This window comes from Lycium barbarum, chromosome 6 (assembly GCF_019175385.1).
Source record: "Lycium barbarum isolate Lr01 chromosome 6, ASM1917538v2, whole genome shotgun sequence".
NCBI lineage: Eukaryota > Viridiplantae > Streptophyta > Magnoliopsida > Solanales > Solanaceae > Lycium > Lycium barbarum.
In genome coordinates this window covers 108,959,910-108,979,455 of record NC_083342.1, presented here as the reverse complement: position 1 = coordinate 108,979,455, position 19,546 = coordinate 108,959,910, and the positions used below count along the sequence as shown (strand labels likewise).

The following is a 19,546-nucleotide window of genomic DNA, read 5'->3' as shown; positions in this document are numbered from 1 at the left end:
GCTGGGAATCGGCTTGCAAGGAAAATCTTGATTGAAAGTCCATATCTTTCTATTTTCCTCTATCTCAGGTCAGAAAAGAATATATGGGTCTTTCTATTTTCCTCTATCTCAGGTTAGAAAAGAATATATGCGTCGAACTTTAATGTCTCACTGATTTGGATACGCCGAGATATTGGCTATTGCCTTGTAAATCAGAATGCTTCAAGGATATCAGAAAGTTTACCTATTCACATTCAACTCCTTCCAATTAATTCAATTCCTTTTATTCCTTTTACACTTAAAACGTTTACATATATCTTTACTTGTTAAAAGGTTTTAAAAGTCCAAATGCTAATTTTCAATCTCTTGTTTATTTTCCACAAATGAAAAGAACGTCTGTATAGAAACCTCACACGCGTGACCTGTCTGTCAAAACGTAAAAACCACAGCACACCAAACTCTCTTAACACAAAGTCAACAATGGCGTATTTAAATAGTATTACCCCGTTCCAGTTTACGTGTCATTTTTCATTTTAGAAGAGCTAATTTAACTAAATTTTAAAATTAAATTAGATTAGATTAATTTAATATTTTAGCATTAAAATTTTATATATTGAAAACTATATGAGAAAGTACTATAAATTATAATTTTTTTAATATTAATTTGGTGGAAAAAAATCTTAAAATGTTGCATGCTGTTGGAATTTTGAGAAGAGAAAAGTGACACGCAAATTACGAAGAGGGAGTATTTAAATTATTAGTAATATGTATATCCACTACATAAAGGAATTCATGATCGATTCAACGAAGACAAATACTTAGATCACCCTCGGAAAACTCGAAGATTGCCAGAAATGGAGGTCAAACGAAGAGCAGTAAAGAACCTCGTTATGAAACTAAGTTCCGTCTCAGAGCAAACACGAACTGAAGCAATCTGCGAACTCAGATTAATTTCCAAAAACGATTCCGACAGCAGACCGTTAATCGCAGACGCCGGCGCAGTTCCATACTTGTCGGAATCCTTGTATTCATCGAACAAGTTGTCTCAAGAGAACGCAACCGCCACGTTGCATAACCTCTCAATTTCCTCCAAAGACTTGCTGATGTCCACGCGCGGACTCCTGGACGCGCTCTCTCACGCGCTCCGAAACCCTAGTTCCCCTTTCGTTGCTCAGTGTGCTGCTGCAACCATCTTCAGCTTATTAACGTTTGAATCTTATCGGCCAATCATTGGGCACAAGAGGGATATACTTTTTGGGCTTATAGATATTATAAAGAACCCTAGTTCGGATTCAAGAACTGTTAAAGATGCGCTCAAAGCGCTTTTTGGTATCGCGCTTTACCCGTTGAATCGTGCTCAAATTATCGAGCTTGGAGCTGTAAATCCGTTGTTTTCGTTGTTATGTAATGATGGTAGAGTTGGGATATTGGAAGATGTTACAGCTGTGATTGCTCAAATTGCGGGCTGTGAAGAGAGCTGGGAGGCTTTTAGGAAGATATCAGGTGTTGGGGTGTTAGTGGATTTGTTGGATAGTTCTACTGGATCAAGCGGTAGAACTAAAGAGAACGCGGTTTCAGCCTTGCTGAATTTGGTGCAATGTGGCGGTGAAGAGACGGTCAATAGTGTTCGGGGTGTAGTTTTAGGGGCAGTGGATGGTATTATTGAAGTGGCGGAAAATGGAACGGATAAAGGGAGGAGCAAGGCGATGGCGTTGTTGAAGATACTCGATGCGAGTTCTTGTATGTTTCAAGAGGAGGAGGGGATGGATTGCTTATCGAATCACTCATTATGAGTATGTCAAATATATCTCTATGGTTATGCTTGTAAATGCCTTTTTTGTGTTTGTACTCTTTCTGTTATTATACACAGTGAATGGGGTGTGAAAATGCATTAATGTGGTTGAAACTTGGAAGAATTAGTTTGGATTGACTGCTAACTAAAACAAATTGAATAACCACTTGATTTGTATTTTCCCTTTTCCTATTTCTAATTTTTGGATGCAACATTTTTTACAAATTTTAGGCGTTTCTTATTTTGTATTAACAGAATATTCAGAAATGTATTGCAGTCGCTAGATAGTTCAAAAGGACTATTGCATTACCTGCTTGATGATAAAGTTATTGCCTCTGGGAGTGAAAACTAGAGAGCAGAGAATAGTTCAGTCAATTGAGTATGGACTTTACTATTGGATTTGATCACTGACCCGAATACAATTATACATACAAGACGGTTGGCCCATTTTTATGTGTGCCATTTCAGTATCCTTCATAACTTACAACAGTAGTTTGTTGGTTCATCATCGATGTGTCGCTTTAATAGGTGTAAGTCATTACTTGTTATTCACAGTACAAAAAGACATTTGACTCGGGGGTTTACATTTAAGTGTCTAAACCCAGCAACTTCCGTTTCTTTGTTTTTTCTTCTCTCAGGCCTTTGAAATATGTGTTATGCTTATTTCAAAATAAGTAGTTGTTCAGTCTGTTTTTCTTCAACCAGTTTGATGCTTTCAGATGAACAACATTTAACCTTATGGGCGGGGTCAGTATTATGTTTACAAGTGGGAACAACAGGGCGTCGTTGGTAATCAAGGCAGTCTAACAGGCCTGATCAAACAAATTATGTTTACCATTGGGAACATATTACTCCTTAAACTTGTGACAACTCGAACATAGTAGGGTAAAGCAGATAAGAATGAGCTGACAAGTACAAAATATGTTCTCCTCTCTCAGCCGCATTGCCACATGATTAAAATGTGGGACTCGGCGCAAATCCAATTAAGAATTTTGACTAAGCTGAGTTTAATTTGATTTTTCTGCTTTAAAATTGTTTTAAAATAGACATTAGAGAGTTTGACTAAGTTGAGTTCTATTTGATTGTTCTCCGCTTTATTGACTTATTGTTACCTCAAAGCCATGAACTTTTTCCAAAAGACTTCCACCTTTCTCTCTTTATGAATGTTACATTAATGTTCACTTAGCCTAGCATACAAATTAAGCTTTTCCTTCCATTCTAAATACATGTGAGATGGACTTACTTTCCTCTTTTCTCCTTTTTATCTCTTTGTTAGGCTTAAATTATACTCTGTTGTTACTAACTCCACAGGAGGAAGAACCCTTTGTATCTTGGGAGAAAGGTGCTTTATAGTTGTAGCAGGACTATCCTGTTCGATGCATACTTGCACAGAACCTTTTTTCCCCCTTTGTTTCTCAAAATAGTATCTTCTGCATCCCCCTTGCTCGCTGCTGCAACGAATGGATAAGCCTGTGAAGGTGATGCTGCAGAGCATTAACCTTCTAGTGTGGGGGTTGTGCAATGTGCGTGACTTGGCTGCAGCATGTGCTACAATCTCCATACGTGAGGCTCCTGCTCAAAATGTTGTCAGCTAAAGAGGTATTAAGGGCTAGAAACAACTGAAGAAATTAGGAAAAAATAGTGGTGACCTTAGGCTATTGATGAAATTTTTGGAAGTATATGAAATAGAGTTAGAGAAAGATTAAGAATCATAGAAGATTACTAATTCTATTAAAAGTGATACATTTTACATTTATAAGCCAGTCATAGGTCTTGCTGAAGAGAAGAACACGTGATATCAGGTTTCTCTCTCCCCCAAAGGCTCGTGCAGTACTCTCACTATCTTGTTCCCATCTCATACATATTCTAAAAACATATGTTTCAATTATAAAATTAAAATAAAAGCATAACAGGCTGACTTTGTCGGGCTATTTTGTAGATTCTTTTTCATGTGTAATATATGGTACAACAAATATTTATAAGGTTTAGAAGGGGACAAGAGAGAATAGAGGGTGGAAAGGAAAGGAGACGGTGTTACTCGATAATGACTCCTGAATACTCAAGAAAGCCTACCTTACAATAAAAAATTACGCATACTCAAGAAAATTCCGAGAATCTAACCTGGGTTGAATCAGAGGTTGCCTCCGATGAAGAGAATTCTGGTGACCAATGCAACTGCTGTACAGAGGATAATCACATACCAGCTTGACTAATTTTTTTTGAGAAAGAGATGAAAAGGAAAGGATAAGTATATGAGTTGATTTGTCGAGTATTGTGGTTGATTAGATTGGTTCTGACTTCTTGTCTTGTAACCAGGCTGTAGTTGAGTAATCTCATACCAATTAGTTTAATTCGGGGAAAAACATTTGAGTTGATTTGTGTTTGCACATGATACAGTTAGAGTAGATTGGTTTGTAACTCACTGCTTTATAATTGATTAATTACATGTTAACTTTGATTAATTCTAGGACACCTGAGCTGATTCATTTTGTTTGCATATATTGTGGCTAGATTGCATTGGTTTCTGCATGTTTAACAACTAAAACCCACTATTTAGTGGTGGATAAGTTCTACAAGGAAAGTGGAAAACAGTGTAGACAGCAACTTAGAAGTATCAAATCCTGGCAAAAGTTGGTGAAGCTTAAGAAATTATTAAAAATTGTACTCAGCATCCCCGAAAGACATCTTGATGTGGTTAGTTGCTCCATCTGGAGAAAATCTGAGAACTGCTCCAGGAATATCAAAGTTCAAAGGTGTGAAAATGAGTACAGTAGATGGACGTTGAGATCTTTATCTGTAAGTACCTTGACTAGCTTTACAGCTAGTTCTTTTGCTTAAGTTCCGACCCTTCTGTATGGATTGAATACCTTGGGTAGTCTTAAGCTTGTTACTTAGCAAATTTACCTTGAGGTGATATCATTAAGCATCATCACACAATCTTGAACTTGCTTCTCTAGCAATTTGGAGCTTATAGGATGCGTTATTGCAATATATTTTTTTGATGACGCGTTATTGCAATATATTCATGTTTGTGTTCTCAGTATTCTTGAATTTGTTTGATACTAACGGGGTAGTTGTCTTCCGTTGTCCTTCCCTCATAGAAAAATGAGGTACCTAGACTTATCAGAACAAGAAATGAGGTACCTAGCGTCTTTACTGGTCTCGGCCAAGGTTCCAACACTTTCCGCTAGCCTTGTCCATTTCTAGAAAATGTGGTTTAGTTGCTCAAAATGCATTGACTATCTGATCTATTAACCAATTGCCAATTTATGAACTAGGCAACTCCAAATTGCTTTTTGGTGCATGGAAGTATGTTTTTAAGGAATTTGTTTTTATCCTTTCAATATTTGTTGTTCCTTCTTTGCACTCTTTTTCTTGTTTGCTCTATGTGAGAGAGAGAGAGAGAGAGAGAACCAGATAGTGTGTTTGTGTTGTTGAACGAATGGCCCTATACCTTTCCCTTCCATTTGAGTTCATGCTGATCTGGCTTTCAGTTTGTTCTACCGTCTTAACATTCCTAGCAAGAGAAAGTTCTATATAGAGACAATACTGATTTGACACAAATCTCTGTGCGAAGAGGTAAGTTGTATGTAGACTTAGAGTCTGTTTGGATGGGCTTATAACTTAAGTGCTTAAAAACACATTAATCTTACCTGAACACTACAAAAGTGCTTAAAGGCTATTTTGGCTTAAAAGCACCTAACTAAGCCGATCCAAACAGGCTCTCAGTACTGTTATATCTGGTACTAGTTATACACAATGAACACAAATTCACAGATTATCCACTAGTTTCTGTCGAGACTTTCAGCAACTGAGGCAAATTGAAGTGCATTTGTACCTCATAACACAGGAAGAAATGCTCGTTGGTGCCCTAATGTTCGAGCAGTGCCTGCTTTTGCATGTTATTTGAGCCTTCTTTTTTCTTCTCTTCCCCTACCCATTGCCGTGGGTGTGCTGTGGATCTAGCTTATTTTGGGTTGGGGAGGGCAATTCGGTAAGGGGAAAGGAAGGAAAGAGGTTAGTGAGTATCGAGCCTAAACCTCTTTCCTTCCTTGGATTGAGAGTTGTATTCAAGTAATTTTACTTAGTTATTGTCACTCAAGCCTCATGCTAAAAGAGGTTCAGCAGAAGCGTCAAGATTACCCTCTATTTGTCTCTTTGTTTCTGATGAGGTGCAAAAAATCCTATTGAAATCAGTAATGAGTTTGCTATACTAGTTGTTGACGCTACTGGTTGGGTTTAGATCCCCTCCACTTAGCTTCCTCCAGTTTTTGTACAATAGAATTTTTAATAATGTTGATTAATGTACCCTACATAAGGACTAACTCTAGTGTTAGACATGGGTTTAGATGCCATCCCACTAAACCTTACCTGATTTTTTGTCCTAATACATTTTCTAGTTGTGTCTTGTCTTCCCTCTTTTCTTTCCATGTTTCGTGCCCTTAGACGGAAGTACTGACAGGTGTATGATCACCTACTCGGATACTAGATGCTTCTATTTCTTATTTGTAGATTAAGATGTTATTAGGTAACAGAAGGCTATCAGAACTCCATTTTAATCGTCTTCTACTCTTCTGTCCAGACTTCTATACCATAGGTAGCTGTTCCCCTATCTTGACTTGCTTCAGAATCCATTCTTCAGTACTATCCAGCAAATTATAGCTGGCTTTGCATAAATGTGCACAAAGCATCCCATGTTAGGAGGGTCCGGGAAACTTTGCACAACTATCGAGATGTTTTTTATGCACAAAACTCAGTTAATTGTGTACTAAAACAGAAGAATCGAACACGCACTGTAACAAAGGAACTTACTGATAACTAGAATATGTTGATAAATTGAAAGAAAAGGTAGCCAGCCAGTGCCCAGTAGTAAAGGTGTCAACCGGTTCCGTGTAACCGGTTTTAACCGGTAACCGGACCGGTTAAACCGGAACTGGAACCGGTATAACCGGTCCGGTTCCAAATTTTTCTTAACCGGAACCGGTTAAACCGGTTAAAATTAAAAAAAAAAAAAAAAAAAAAAAGGAAAGAGCCGTTGGACTTGGGCCTCGGTAATGGACCGTTGGCAACGGTCCATTTGCAAAAATGGCCGTTGCCAAACGGTCATTTTCTTAATTTTTGGCCCCCAAATTTTTTTTTTTTAACACTTTAACCCCTTCCCCACCCCTATATAAACCCTTCTTCATTTTCATTTCAATTCACTCTTCTTCATCTTTCTCTCAAATCTCAATCTCTCAATTATAGTTACTTTGCAATAATTAGCCACAAAGTCTTATTATAGTTTGAACTTTCAATTATTAATTTTGCAATTATAATATTGTTGGTGGAGTTGGTGATTTTGCAACAATCCGAAGTAGCTTTGGTGGATTTGCAATTCTAGCCGCCTTCGCTTTGTTGGAAATTATTCCGGCAATTTGGTACCTTCGTTCCAACTCTATCTTTAATTTTTGCAATTTAATTCTAGCAATTTATTTTTCGAAATTTAATTTACGCAATTTAATTCTAGCAATTTAATTTGTTGTAATTTATTTTCTTGTGATTTATTTGATTGTGATTTAAATAATTTCTATTTAATAATGTTAAAGAGATTAAGACGTGGTGCCGGTAGTAGTAGTCGTACTGTTAGGGGTGCGCTTAATGAGGAAACATTTGTGGAAGAAACACCTAATTTAGGTATTGATGTTGGTGGAAATAATCCACTTTTAGGTCATGAGGCAATGCAACAACATTTTATCGACACTTTTAATGAAGACTTAGATGATGATGATGATGAAACACAACCCCCCGAAAATCCTATAGGAGATACAGGTCCTGCACAATCACATACACAAGACAAACCGCCTAGAACTCGTAAGCCAACAGCTAAAGTTTGGAAATTTATGACTAAGGATAGGGAAAATCAATCAGTTACATGTACCCTATGTGGACAAGTATTTAGTTTTAAGCAAGGAACTGGTAAGGATGGTGGAACGGGTATACTAAATGCTCATATGAGAACCAAACATATGGATGTTTGGGGAGAGCAAACGGGTTCAAATGTGGGGGGATTCAAATGACGATAGACCCACGAACCGGTAGAAATTTTAAGTATGACAAGAAAAAAGAACGCGTAGAAGTAGCTAAAATGGTAGCTTATGATTGTTTACCATTTTCCTTTCCCTCGGGTTTAGGGTTTGTTACTTACATTTAACGTTGTTATAACCCGTTATTTGAGGGTATTCCTAGAAGTACTTGTAGAGCCGATGTTATAGATTTGTTTAAAAAATATAGATTTTATTTGCGCCATGTATTTAATTCTTTAAATTGTAATGTTTGTCTTACCGCTGATTTGGGTCTTAGTATTAACCATTTAGATTTCTTTGCTATTACATGTCATTGGGTTGATGACAACTGGGTTATGCAAAAAAGAATTATAGCTTTTTTATACGACGAAGGAAAAGGTCGTCACGATGGAAAATTTTTAGCCGATTCAATGTCTACTATAATGAGATTTTTTAACATTTATAGAAAAACACTTTGTATTGCTTTAGATAATGCTTCTAATAATACAAAGGCAATTGGTCTTTTAAAAAGAGAAATAAACCCTCCTCTAAGAAATATTTTTCATGTAAGATGTAGTTGTCACATTTTAAATTTAATTGTTAAAGATGGTCTTATGCATTTTGATGATTCTGTTCAAAAAGTTAGAAATGCTGTTGCGTTTCTTTTTTGTAATGCTAATAGGGGAAGAATTAGAGATTTTAAGAATGCTTGTGTGGAAAATAACCTTAGACCTAGGAAAATTCAAGTAGAAATTGAGACTAGGTGGAACTACACTTACATTATGCTACAACAAGCATATGAGTATAGGATTCCCATACAACAAGTTCACAACAAATATAATATTGATAGTGAGGATTGGTTAACTTATAGGCATTGAGAAGATGTTAAAGAATGTATTGAACTCTTAGAAATTTTTTATAATGCAACTCTTGCTTTTTCTAGACAATTCTATCTCACGGTAACCGAAATTTTAGCCTACTTAGCGGAAATAGCTAGAGTTTTACAAGAGTATAAATATAAACTCGATTATCAAGTGGCTATTTTTGAAATGATAATCAAATTTAAGAAGTATTTTTTTCCCATCCCAACTTTATTTATATTGGGTTCCCTTTTAAATCCTTGTTTAAAAGTGTCTTATACTAAAAATTTGGTTAGTCAAATTTATACATTTTTAGAAATTGAAGAGGGAGTTCAACCATCTTTAGCTGAAGCCGATCTCGCTATTGATGATGAGTTTAGAAGAGTTTTTACTCATTATTCTAGTTTGGAAGAACGTGCTACACCAGTTGCTCCACGCCCTACTACTTCTCATAGTAGCAAAAAGGACTTGTCGGGTTTAAAAGTTTTACATTCACAGCCTACATCTTCTTCTACTGCAAACTTTGATGAATTTAACTTTTATTTGATGCAGCCAAATGTGGATATCAGCCAACTGGATGAGGTGGACGTCTTAGCATGGTGGAAGAAGTACAAGGCAAGCTATCCGATACTTTCAAGAATGGCTCGAGATATCCTTACGGTTCAAGTATCAACCGTGGCTTCGGAGAGCGCATTTAGCCAAGGAAGACAGCAAATTGGAGACCATAGACATTCATTATCCGGCTTTAGCTTGCAAGTACTAGTGTGCATTCGAGATTGGATTAGATCGGAGCGACGCAACCAAAACTCAGAAGCGGAGCAAGGCGAAGAGGAAGAAATTGAAGATTTGATAGCTAGTGGACCGGACCAAATGGAAGACTTTGAAGATATTTCCATGACCGAATATGATGTGGGGGAAATTAACGAAATGGTTCAAAATTGGTGATTTTATTATTCTACTATTTTTGTATAACTCATGTATTATTTGCAAGTTAAAAAAAAATACAACTTGCAAATAAATGTTATCCAAGAATGAATAAAATATATGGCTCATTGAGCTTTCTTCTATTTACTTGTGTTTATATTTTTACTTTTATTAAGTTAGGAATATACCTAAAATATACTAAGAATATACTTAAGTTATATAGTATACTTAAACATATATAAGTATATATAGTATATATATAAAAAATAATATATATAGTATATATAGTATATTCTTAGTATATTTTAAGTATATATAGAAAAAATAGTATATATTGTATATACTATAGTATATAAGTAAGTATATATCGTATATATAGTATATAAGTAAGTATATATAGTATATAAGTAAGTATATATCGTATATATAGTACATATATACAAGTATATATAGTATATATACTATATATATTAAGTTATACACATATATAAGTAAGTAAGTATACTATATATACTTACTATATATACTTACTTATATATAGTATATAGTACATATATAGTATATAAGTAAGTATACATAGTATATAATAAGTAAGTATATATAGTATATATACTATATATATTAAGTTATACACATATATAAGTATATATATTATATAAGTATATATAGTATATATATTAAGTATATATTGTATATATAGTAGATATGTATATATAGTATATATATTAAGTTATACCTATATATATATTAAGCTATCCTATATATAATATATAGTACATATATATAGTATATATATTAAGTTATACATATATTTAGTATATATATTAAGTTATACATATATATAAGTATATATAGTATATATAGTACATATATATAAGTATATGTAAGTTATACATATATATGTGTACGAAAAACACTATTCTGTATTGCTGACTTGCTGTTAGGCTGTTAGTCAGTAAATATTTAAACTTTAATTATAAAATTGTATAACATATGTAAATATACCTACAATATACAAATAAATACTATAATATATATATATATATATATATATATATATATATATATATATATATATATATATATATATATAATACAAAAAATATAAAAAAAAATATTTTAACGAATTCAAACCGGACCGGTTCCGGTTTGGACCTTAAAACCGGTAAACTGGAACCGGTTAGGCAGTTCCGGTTTTGGAACCGGAACCGGCCGGTTTCCTAACCGGTTCCCGGTCCGGTTCCGGTTGGAACCGGTTGACAGGCATACCCAGTAGTATAAGCCTTTCATGGAGAAAGATCCTGCCATCACCTCATAATATCTTTGGGTTGATAGTCCTGACGTGTACGTGAAAAGTCAGCAAAACGGTGGAGAATTAGCAAAAAGGTTGAAAAGGAGAGTGGAAAGGGCCCTAAAAGTAAAAAAGGAGCAGCTAATAAGTTGGAATGACGAAAGCGCATTGGCCAGTGGGCAAAAGGAAGAGAAAATCATTGAGGAGAGTGCAAAAAACTTTTAAAAGGAAAAAAAAAATGAAAGGGATATCAAACCTAAATTGTGTAGGAGCTCATTAGATAATCTTTTTGTATTATTCTAGAGATTGTTTTTCAGAAGTTTTCTCAATCTTTGAAAATTCTTATTACTCCCATCTCATGTTGTCTGAAAAGTTTATAGCTTTTTCCACAATATTTTTCAGTGAAAAGTTTTTACTTCCCTCACATAATACTCACACATCTGTCAAAAACTTTGAATTGTCCAAACAAAATTCTCAAAATACTTTTCCTAAAGGTTGTCCAAACGGCTAAAATTTCCATACTTACCTCTTTCAGTTTTTCTCTTTTACCTTTCATAGGCCACAAATACACTACCACTCTTAGGAATTAGGACAAAATGAAAAATGATAAAATAATAAAAGATATCTTTTAGTTCCATAGAGTTTTATGGAAACTCAATTGCTTTAGAGAGGACCAGCACAGAGATTAGTGAATTGGATCCCAAATTTTTTTCTTCTCAATATAGCGTTTTCAGTTTACAGTGTTTTTTGTCTGATTTATGCTTTAACTAGTGAATTTACTCGCTCTTCGCGCGGTCACGGAACTACTTGAAATTTAGAAAATAATATTTTTCGAATACTTGATTAGGAAAATTAACTAAAGTATGCTTTTGAAAAACTAAAAACATCTTTCATTCATTTCTCAAAGAAATAAAAATACAAGCTCGGAACTTTGCAAAACTTGATATATAAAAATCTAAGGCTAAAGGATGGATGAAAAATATTTAAGAAATAAGTAAATTGTAGGGGAAGCGAAAAATTGAACATACAAAGAATTTAACCATTGAATTTGAAATAAATCATTACCAGAAATTTAAGATTCAATGCCCTAAAAATTAAAGAAGAAAGTCACTTGGGGAACTCTAGATTTATATTATGAACCTATAATTTCATGAAGCATTATTTAACTTCGACATATAACTCACTTCTTTTCACCACTAAGAGCATTCCGATCATTTTACGAAGAATGTACATCGGACATATCTTTAAGCTTCTTCTCTATATGTTCTCTTTTGATTGCCTTGTATTGTTTAAGAGTATGGTTGTCCAATTTCGTGCCATTATGTCTTATCTCTTAGGTTATAAAGCATTGCAAAAGTCGTTCGATTCAAGACAAAATTTGCATAAGAACCTTTATACGAGACAACAAGAGAGTTATTTCATCGAGAGGAATTAGATAAGATGTTAATATGCAACTGCTATATTCACACTTCAACAGTCTTGATCCCCTTATATATAAATCCACAAAGAGTATGTAAAAAGATTATGGGAACTGCGAAAAGTATTTACGTCAACCATCTAGAATAAAGATTCATACAACCTTGTATTTGTGCCTCGCAACGTTACTACCGTGACTTGATCCTTTATACTGTTGGAGACGCAATGGTTGAAAAGATTGATAAATTCTGGCATACAACAACACATGAGTGAAAAGTGCAATTTAGGGACAAACTTTGTCTTCTTAAGTAGCGAGGGACACTAATTCACCGATTATTTTTTACAAAATACGTATGCATAAATAATATTTTCATTGAGGCTATTAATTATGGATAAATTCAAAAAATTGGAAACTCCTCAAATTTGTGTTTTTTGATAGAGTATATTTCACATAATCCCATAAACCTTCAAGGTTTGGGAAACAATATACCCCTTACACTTTTTGAGTGAGACCGTTAACCTTCTTGAACAACATTTTTGGTGAGCTTTAAAAATCTAATACAAGAAAAAAAGGGTTTAACTAATATGATTTAAATTATATTTTTTGATATGATATCATTATAGTAATTTATGGACAGTATTTTGTTAAAAGGATCAAGATAATAAAAATGTCAAGAAATGTTGAAAGAAAACAAAGTTATCCTATCACCTTACTGCATTCATGGGTACACATTACACAAGTATTACACAAGTATAAGTTAAACACACAATAATTAACTTTCTTCTGTATATGCTTCTGAAGTAACCAGAAGTACAAGGTTGTACAGTAGCTTTCTTTGTAAGAGAACACTACGAAAAATTAAGCTTGTAGTTTAACCAGTATATAAGAGTGGATGAGGAGACATACCAACAAAGTGTTCATGGCCGCAAGCAAATGGGCTTAAGAGTCCTAAAGACAGGAACATTTAGATGAAATTAACCGCCAATATTGGATCCCTGCAGAGATACAAAATAATCTCATCACACAAACCTACAAAGGAAAAATAGATGGAATATTATTTACAAACCTATAGATGGTGATTGGTGACCCTTCATTATCCGTTACAACTATTCATTTCCTTCCTTAATTAAAGCAATAAATAATTAAACTTTTATAAGAAAGGAGAAAAGAACCTAAAAATAGGAAGGAAAACATAACCTATTATCAAATGAAATGTAATGTTAATTTATAAGAAATTTTTGGATCTCACATTTCGGACTGTAGAAAAGATTACATTTATATCCAAAAACTCAAACCTCTCAATTTTCATCATTAAAACATGCTTATGCGTAGAGTTGTAATTGATGAGGGGATAGGAAAGGGTGGATTAATAATAAATGGTGATAGTTTTACTTTAATTAGCATTATAGTTATAATTTAATTAGCATTAAGTTCATGTTACGTGGGGTGATACATGGGTTTGTCTGACTTGATGACTAATACGTGGCCTTTAGTTCATCATTTATTCTGTGTGGCTTTTCTAAGCAATTTAGTTAGTAGATTAGGAATAAGAAAATCCAAAAAATCCAAAAAATGGAGATAAAAGATAAATGTCAATGGAGGTCATATAGAGGTGTCACATTATCTTGTCTATGCCTAGCTTTATATTATATATAGATTTCAGGTTTTCTATAACATTATTGAAGGTAATCAATAACTAAATATCAACAGTTAATATTTAACCCAAATGACATATACCTGGAATAGTTACAAATGCTTTGGCTAATTAATAATATCAACAGTTAATATTTAATCTAAATGAGATATACCTGGAATAGTTACAAATGCTTTGGCTAAAGTTAATTATCTTTGCTTTGCATCTCTTAAGTGGACGGTATACTTTGAGGTCTCAAAGTGCTTACTGCTCATTGATACTCCAATACTAAAAAGTGAGATTATCTCATTTCACAAAAATTAGAAAAAGCAAGAGAATGGCAGGGAATCCTGTCTTCACTCCTCTTGTCTTACCGATCCAATTAATTCGAATTCATCATAAAATATTTACTTAAAATAAGGAAGCATTCTCTACTAAAAATTAATTTTAATTTTCAAAACTTTGAATTGAATTTTGAATTTCAATTAAAGGTGAAGAGATTTTATCCATACCGCTAACGTCCTTTGGTTATGCTAAAATGGCACGGGATGGTGTTGATAAAATGAAGTGGGTGACAGTCCCACGTGACTGACCACCAATTATCGGTGGATGTCATGGTTGGCTTCATATCAACGCTAACAGCCAAAAGATATATGCCCAAAATCACATTACAAAAGTCACAAAACCAACACGTACATATTCACTAAAAAGATAACACTAACAAAAAGTTGGCAAAAAAGTTGGATTACCATCATTAACTCATTTGACAAAGTTAACACTGTTGCCCCCTCTAGTCTCTACTCCTTTCGTTTGGTTAGGCACTATAACTTGGCCTTTTCCTCCATTTTCCACCTCTTATGCTGTTTCTTTTCATTTTCAGTAATATGCTAGGGTGCTCCTCTCTTACAGTCTCCCACTTTTGTTTGACAAATTAGGTGAAAAGAAACCAGTGAACTGCACAAAAGCTTAAGCGTATAGAGTGAAATTTATACTTGACAAATTCAGCTTAAAGTACAAACTTTTTTTACCAAATGTTCAACTATTTTCTTTCATATGATAATAGATATATTAGTGAAAGAGAACTGTATTTCGACATACATGTGAGAGTATTTCAATCTCTTTTTATTATTATTTTTATTTAATACGAGTACAAGTACACACACACATTGGTAATGTATCTATCTGACTATCTCCTTTCCACATATGTATAGGGAGTTAGAGAATAATTACGTCTTTTGAGCAATTAATTAGGACGATTAGAGCCCGTTTGGATTGACTTATAAGTTGTTTTCAGCTTTTTTGAGTGTTTGACTGGCCAGCTTAAAGTCATTTTGTGCTTAAAATAAGCTCAAAAAAATAATTGGGTCCATTTGACTTAGCTTATCTAAAGCAGCTTATAAGCTGAAAACAGCTTATAAGCCAAAAAAAATAAGTTAGACTACCTCAACTTAATTTTTTTTAGCTTATAAGCATAAGCCCATCCAAACTGACTCTAAGATATGCCGCGTCCATTTAAAATCTTTAAACAGTCACAGCTGTCGAACGGCGAGCATAAGTTTGATTCGGTTATTACGGTATGAAATTCGTTCAATATCTTAGAATAATCTAATAACAAGATTTTGTTATGTCACTCTCTTTATTCTAGAAATTCCATGATTCTCCTTAATGCATAAGAATCCTAAAGTTGACAACCTTTAGAAACTACAAGAGTTGCTCAAAACCCTACGCTAAACACTTTCCTGCCTCTTGCTAGGCAACTCGATTTTTTTTTTTTTTAATCATCGAGAAATTGTCGAGAATCAATGGTGGTGATGTACGATTCGAGATTCGATCGATAACATATTTGATTTTTTTTCCCACTTAAGAATTGGTTTTTGCTGTGGTAGAATTCGAGTTTGTAATGTGTCTAATCACACATAAGTAACTGCACTTGTGCCACCATTTGGCTAAATTTATAAACTGGTTAAATGAGCTAATAAACATTATTTGACTTATCTACACACTTGATAAACATCAAATTGCTTATAAGCCAAATGTTTATAAGTCAAAATCAGTTAAAATACATAAATTGATCACCCTCAATTTATGATTTTGCAGCTTATAAACACTTTTGATTTGATCAAAAAATTTATAATTTTATCTCTAATGTCTTTTGTAATCTCCAAAATACTCTTCCTACAACATAACTTTTGATTATCTCTCAATTCTATTTTGGTTATTCATTCTTTTTGTGTAAGAATACTTTAAATTTAATTTTTGTAAATAGCTTTACCAAACATACTTCCACTAATTAGTATCTATTTTAGACTTTTATCTAAGTAATTATTTATTTATAATATCAACTTAAATACTTGATTTTTTTTTCAATACTTAATACTTATGGCTACTTTTAATAATTAACTAACTCAAACGGTTTCTAAAACTCCACTCGAATTAATTAGCTATTGTTTCACCTTTTTCACCCTTTAACTCTAGTGGCTTGACCTCCCATCATTTCACCCCTTCTTTCTACCACTTAATTCCTCTCTCCCGTATTGGTGTCAAATATAATTCGCGGCTAAGTATAACAGCTAGACTAGAAAAACTCTTTAGGAATGAAAGAGGATTAGATAATACTAATGGATCATAAAGTAGCTGGGAATCATCAAAATCAAGAAATCTCTAACAAAGATGATTTCTCACCGAGGATTATTAAGCCTCAAAATTACCATGCTGCCACTGGCACTGGCACTGGGAACAGTGACAGACTGAAGAGAGATGAATGGAGTGAAGGTGCAGTTTCGTGTCTTCTCGAAGCTTATGAAGCTAAATGGATACTCCGTAACAGAGCTAAGCTTAAAGGACAAGACTGGGAGGACGTCGCCAAACACGTGTCCGCGCGTGGTAATAACACGAAATCGCCTAAAACTCAGACGCAGTGTAAGAACAAAATTGAGTCTATGAAGAAGAGGTACCGATCGGAATCTGCTACTGCTGCTGATGCTTCTTCGTGGCCGCTGTATCCTCGACTCGACCTTTTGTTACGTGGAAATAACGCGTCTGCGGCTTCATCTTCTCTAATTCCTCCTCCTCCGCTGCCGCCGCCTCTGCCGACGCCGCCTAATACTAATTGTGTGATCGACGTCGTGGAACCACTGCAGCCACCGGCGGTACAACCTCCACCTCCGGCTCCGGTGACTTTGCCTGTTGGGAATGGTGATCAGAATTCACATGGCTCTAATGGTCTTGATAGAGGAGCAAAGGTTAGTTTAGTTGATCATACTATGCTTCCATTTACTAATTTGATTGGTTTCAATTTAACTAACTTTGGTTGTTCACTATTTCAGTTAAAGAAAAATACTAATTCGGTCCCACTTTTCTTTTCCATGTGTGTGTCTTTTCTAAATTTAGTACATACTACATAGTAAGTTAATAATTCCAAGTATTACGATACTCATATTTGATTTAGGATCACAAGATTTAAAAGTTTATTTTTTATTTTTTAAATTTCATGTCTATCAAATGGTGTCCCGTAAATTGGGACGGAGGGAGTAATTTTTAAGTTCAAATAATTATGATCTGCCTTTTTTGCTCTGATTGTTTACGTCTTTTTGTATCCTTTGTAGTAAGTAAATTCAAGAGAGTCGAAAATATACTTAATGCTACTGAGATTCAAAAAATGGTTCAACTCTAATCGGTTAGCTGAAATAATTGTATAGAAAGAGATTAACCGTCTGTGCTTAAAATGATATTCTTGCATTATAATTACTCACGACTAGAGAAATTTGAACCTCACCTTTTTCATAAAGAGCTTTTTATCAGGTACTTTCGTTTTTTAGGTGAAAGACTTGTTTTGAACGTTTTATGTTTCGTCTTAGATATACAATCATCATAAAAATAATATTTATTATTATTGTTATTATTGCTATTTTAATTATTATTAATGAAATTGCACAAATAGTTATATAATACTGCACAAGGAACCACCTTCCAACTAAGGGAGCTCACTAAAGCGATTTCACAACAAATAGTATTCCGGAAAGGTATATATAACGTAGAACACCTTTCCACGTACTGATGTATGTATTAGCTAAATTATCATTTGAAGATTGTATATAAGGAGAAAAAAGAAAGTTACTAAGTCTAGTTTTCTTTATTTTAAATATGTGAAAAGGGCTTACTTGGATTACTTTGCCAACATTGTTTTTAATTTTAACCTTCTCATTTTATCCTAAGTCATACTTTATAGGAAGGACATATTCAAGACCAAGATTCGAATGATACACTCCCTCTGTTTCAATTTATGTGTACTTATTTCTTTATTAGTCTGTGCCAAAAAGAATGACCTCTTTCTACATTTGGAAACAATTTACCTTTATGAAATGATTTATAGCCACACAAAATATGTGACTCATTCAACACCACAAGTTTAAAAGTCCTCTCTACTTTCTTAAACTCCGTGCCTCAAATGGGTTCACATAAATTAAAACGGAGCGAGTATTTAATATGTGACCGCCATTTTTAGTTTCAAACCGCAAGATGCAACAAATTCTTTTACATTCTTTAAGTACAAGTCCAGTCAAATTAAGTCACAAAAAATAAAACAGAGGGAAGGAGCACTACAACTAACACAACAGCTAGCTGAAAAATGTTAGTCAGCTAGGCTAGTGTCTTAGCGTGCAATGACTTTCTCTAATAGGGGCTTAGTTCTTTAAGCTCTGTCTATTGGCAACAAGGAAATCAACTTGCCCGTTAGTGGGAGTTACTAATATAACCATGCTTTATAAAATTGTGCATGCTATTAAGTTGTGCAGTGTCTTTTATAAGGAGCATGAAAGTGGCCTATTTCTTTTCTTCAGGAAGACATAATGGATAGCAAATTATCGGACAATGCAGCAGCACCAGACAAAAACGCAACAGCGGCTACAAATAGCAGCAGCACGCCAGCACTCTACAGCGACAAGAGCAAGTCGAAGAACGTGAAATTGAGATCAAAGAAGCGAAAGAGGGCAGCACCGGAAGGGTGGGAAATCGGAGAGAGCATACGTCTGCTAGCTGAAGTAGTCGTAAGGTCAGAGCAAGCACGAATGGAGACGATGAGAGACATTGAGAGAATGAGAGCTGAAGCTGAGGCCAAAAGAGGAGAAATGGACCTTAAGCGAACTGAGATCATTGCCAACACTCAACTTGAGATTGCTAAGCTCTTTGCTAGTATTACCAAAGGATCAGTTGACTCTTCATTGAGAATTGGAAGAAATTCATCATGAGCAAGTAATACTCCGTGAAAATTAAAATAACCTTGTCTCCATCTTTAATTTGGTGATATCTTCTTGACCCAGCCACTACCTGAATATGGAGGACATTTTATTTAGATTAGTAATAACTACCACTTCCATTATCTTGTTGATTTGTATCTTATAAAAGGACTTTACGGTATCACTTCTTCCTTTCTCAATCATATGTGAAAAAGATAGAGGAATAAATTAAATCAATCCGACTATGAGCCTGTTTGGACGGGCTTAAAAAAAGCAGCTTATAAGCTGCTTTAGATAAGCTAAGTCAAACGGATCCAATTGATTTTTTGGGCTTATTTTAAGCACAAAATGGCTTTAAGCTGGCCAGCCAAACAC

At 34.2% G+C, this 19,546-nt stretch overlaps 2 protein-coding genes and 1 long non-coding RNA gene across 3 annotated transcripts; 2 read left to right on the top strand and 1 right to left on the bottom strand.

The window, feature by feature from the left end:
• Positions 1–649: 649 nt before the first annotated feature.
• On the top strand, positions 650–1,950 carry LOC132645374 (U-box domain-containing protein 11). The gene has a single exon (XM_060362328.1). The coding sequence runs from the start codon at positions 834–836 to the stop codon at positions 1,770–1,772; it is 939 nt and encodes a 312-aa protein (XP_060218311.1). The 5' UTR covers positions 650–833; the 3' UTR covers positions 1,773–1,950.
• An 8,990-nt stretch (positions 1,951–10,940) lies between these two features.
• Positions 10,941–17,029, bottom strand: LOC132645375 (uncharacterized). Its single transcript, XR_009584094.1, has 3 exons — positions 16,892–17,029; positions 13,211–13,299; positions 10,941–12,551 (listed from the first exon to the last, which is right to left on the bottom strand). It is a non-coding gene; the product is annotated as an uncharacterized LOC132645375 (long non-coding RNA).
• On the top strand, positions 16,390–19,355 carry LOC132645373 (trihelix transcription factor ASIL2). Its single transcript, XM_060362327.1, has 2 exons — positions 16,390–17,179; positions 18,776–19,355. The coding sequence occupies exons 1-2, from the start codon at positions 16,556–16,558 to the stop codon at positions 19,181–19,183; spliced, it is 1,032 nt and encodes a 343-aa protein (XP_060218310.1). The 5' UTR covers positions 16,390–16,555; the 3' UTR covers positions 19,184–19,355.
• The last annotated feature ends 191 nt before the right edge of the window (positions 19,356–19,546 follow it).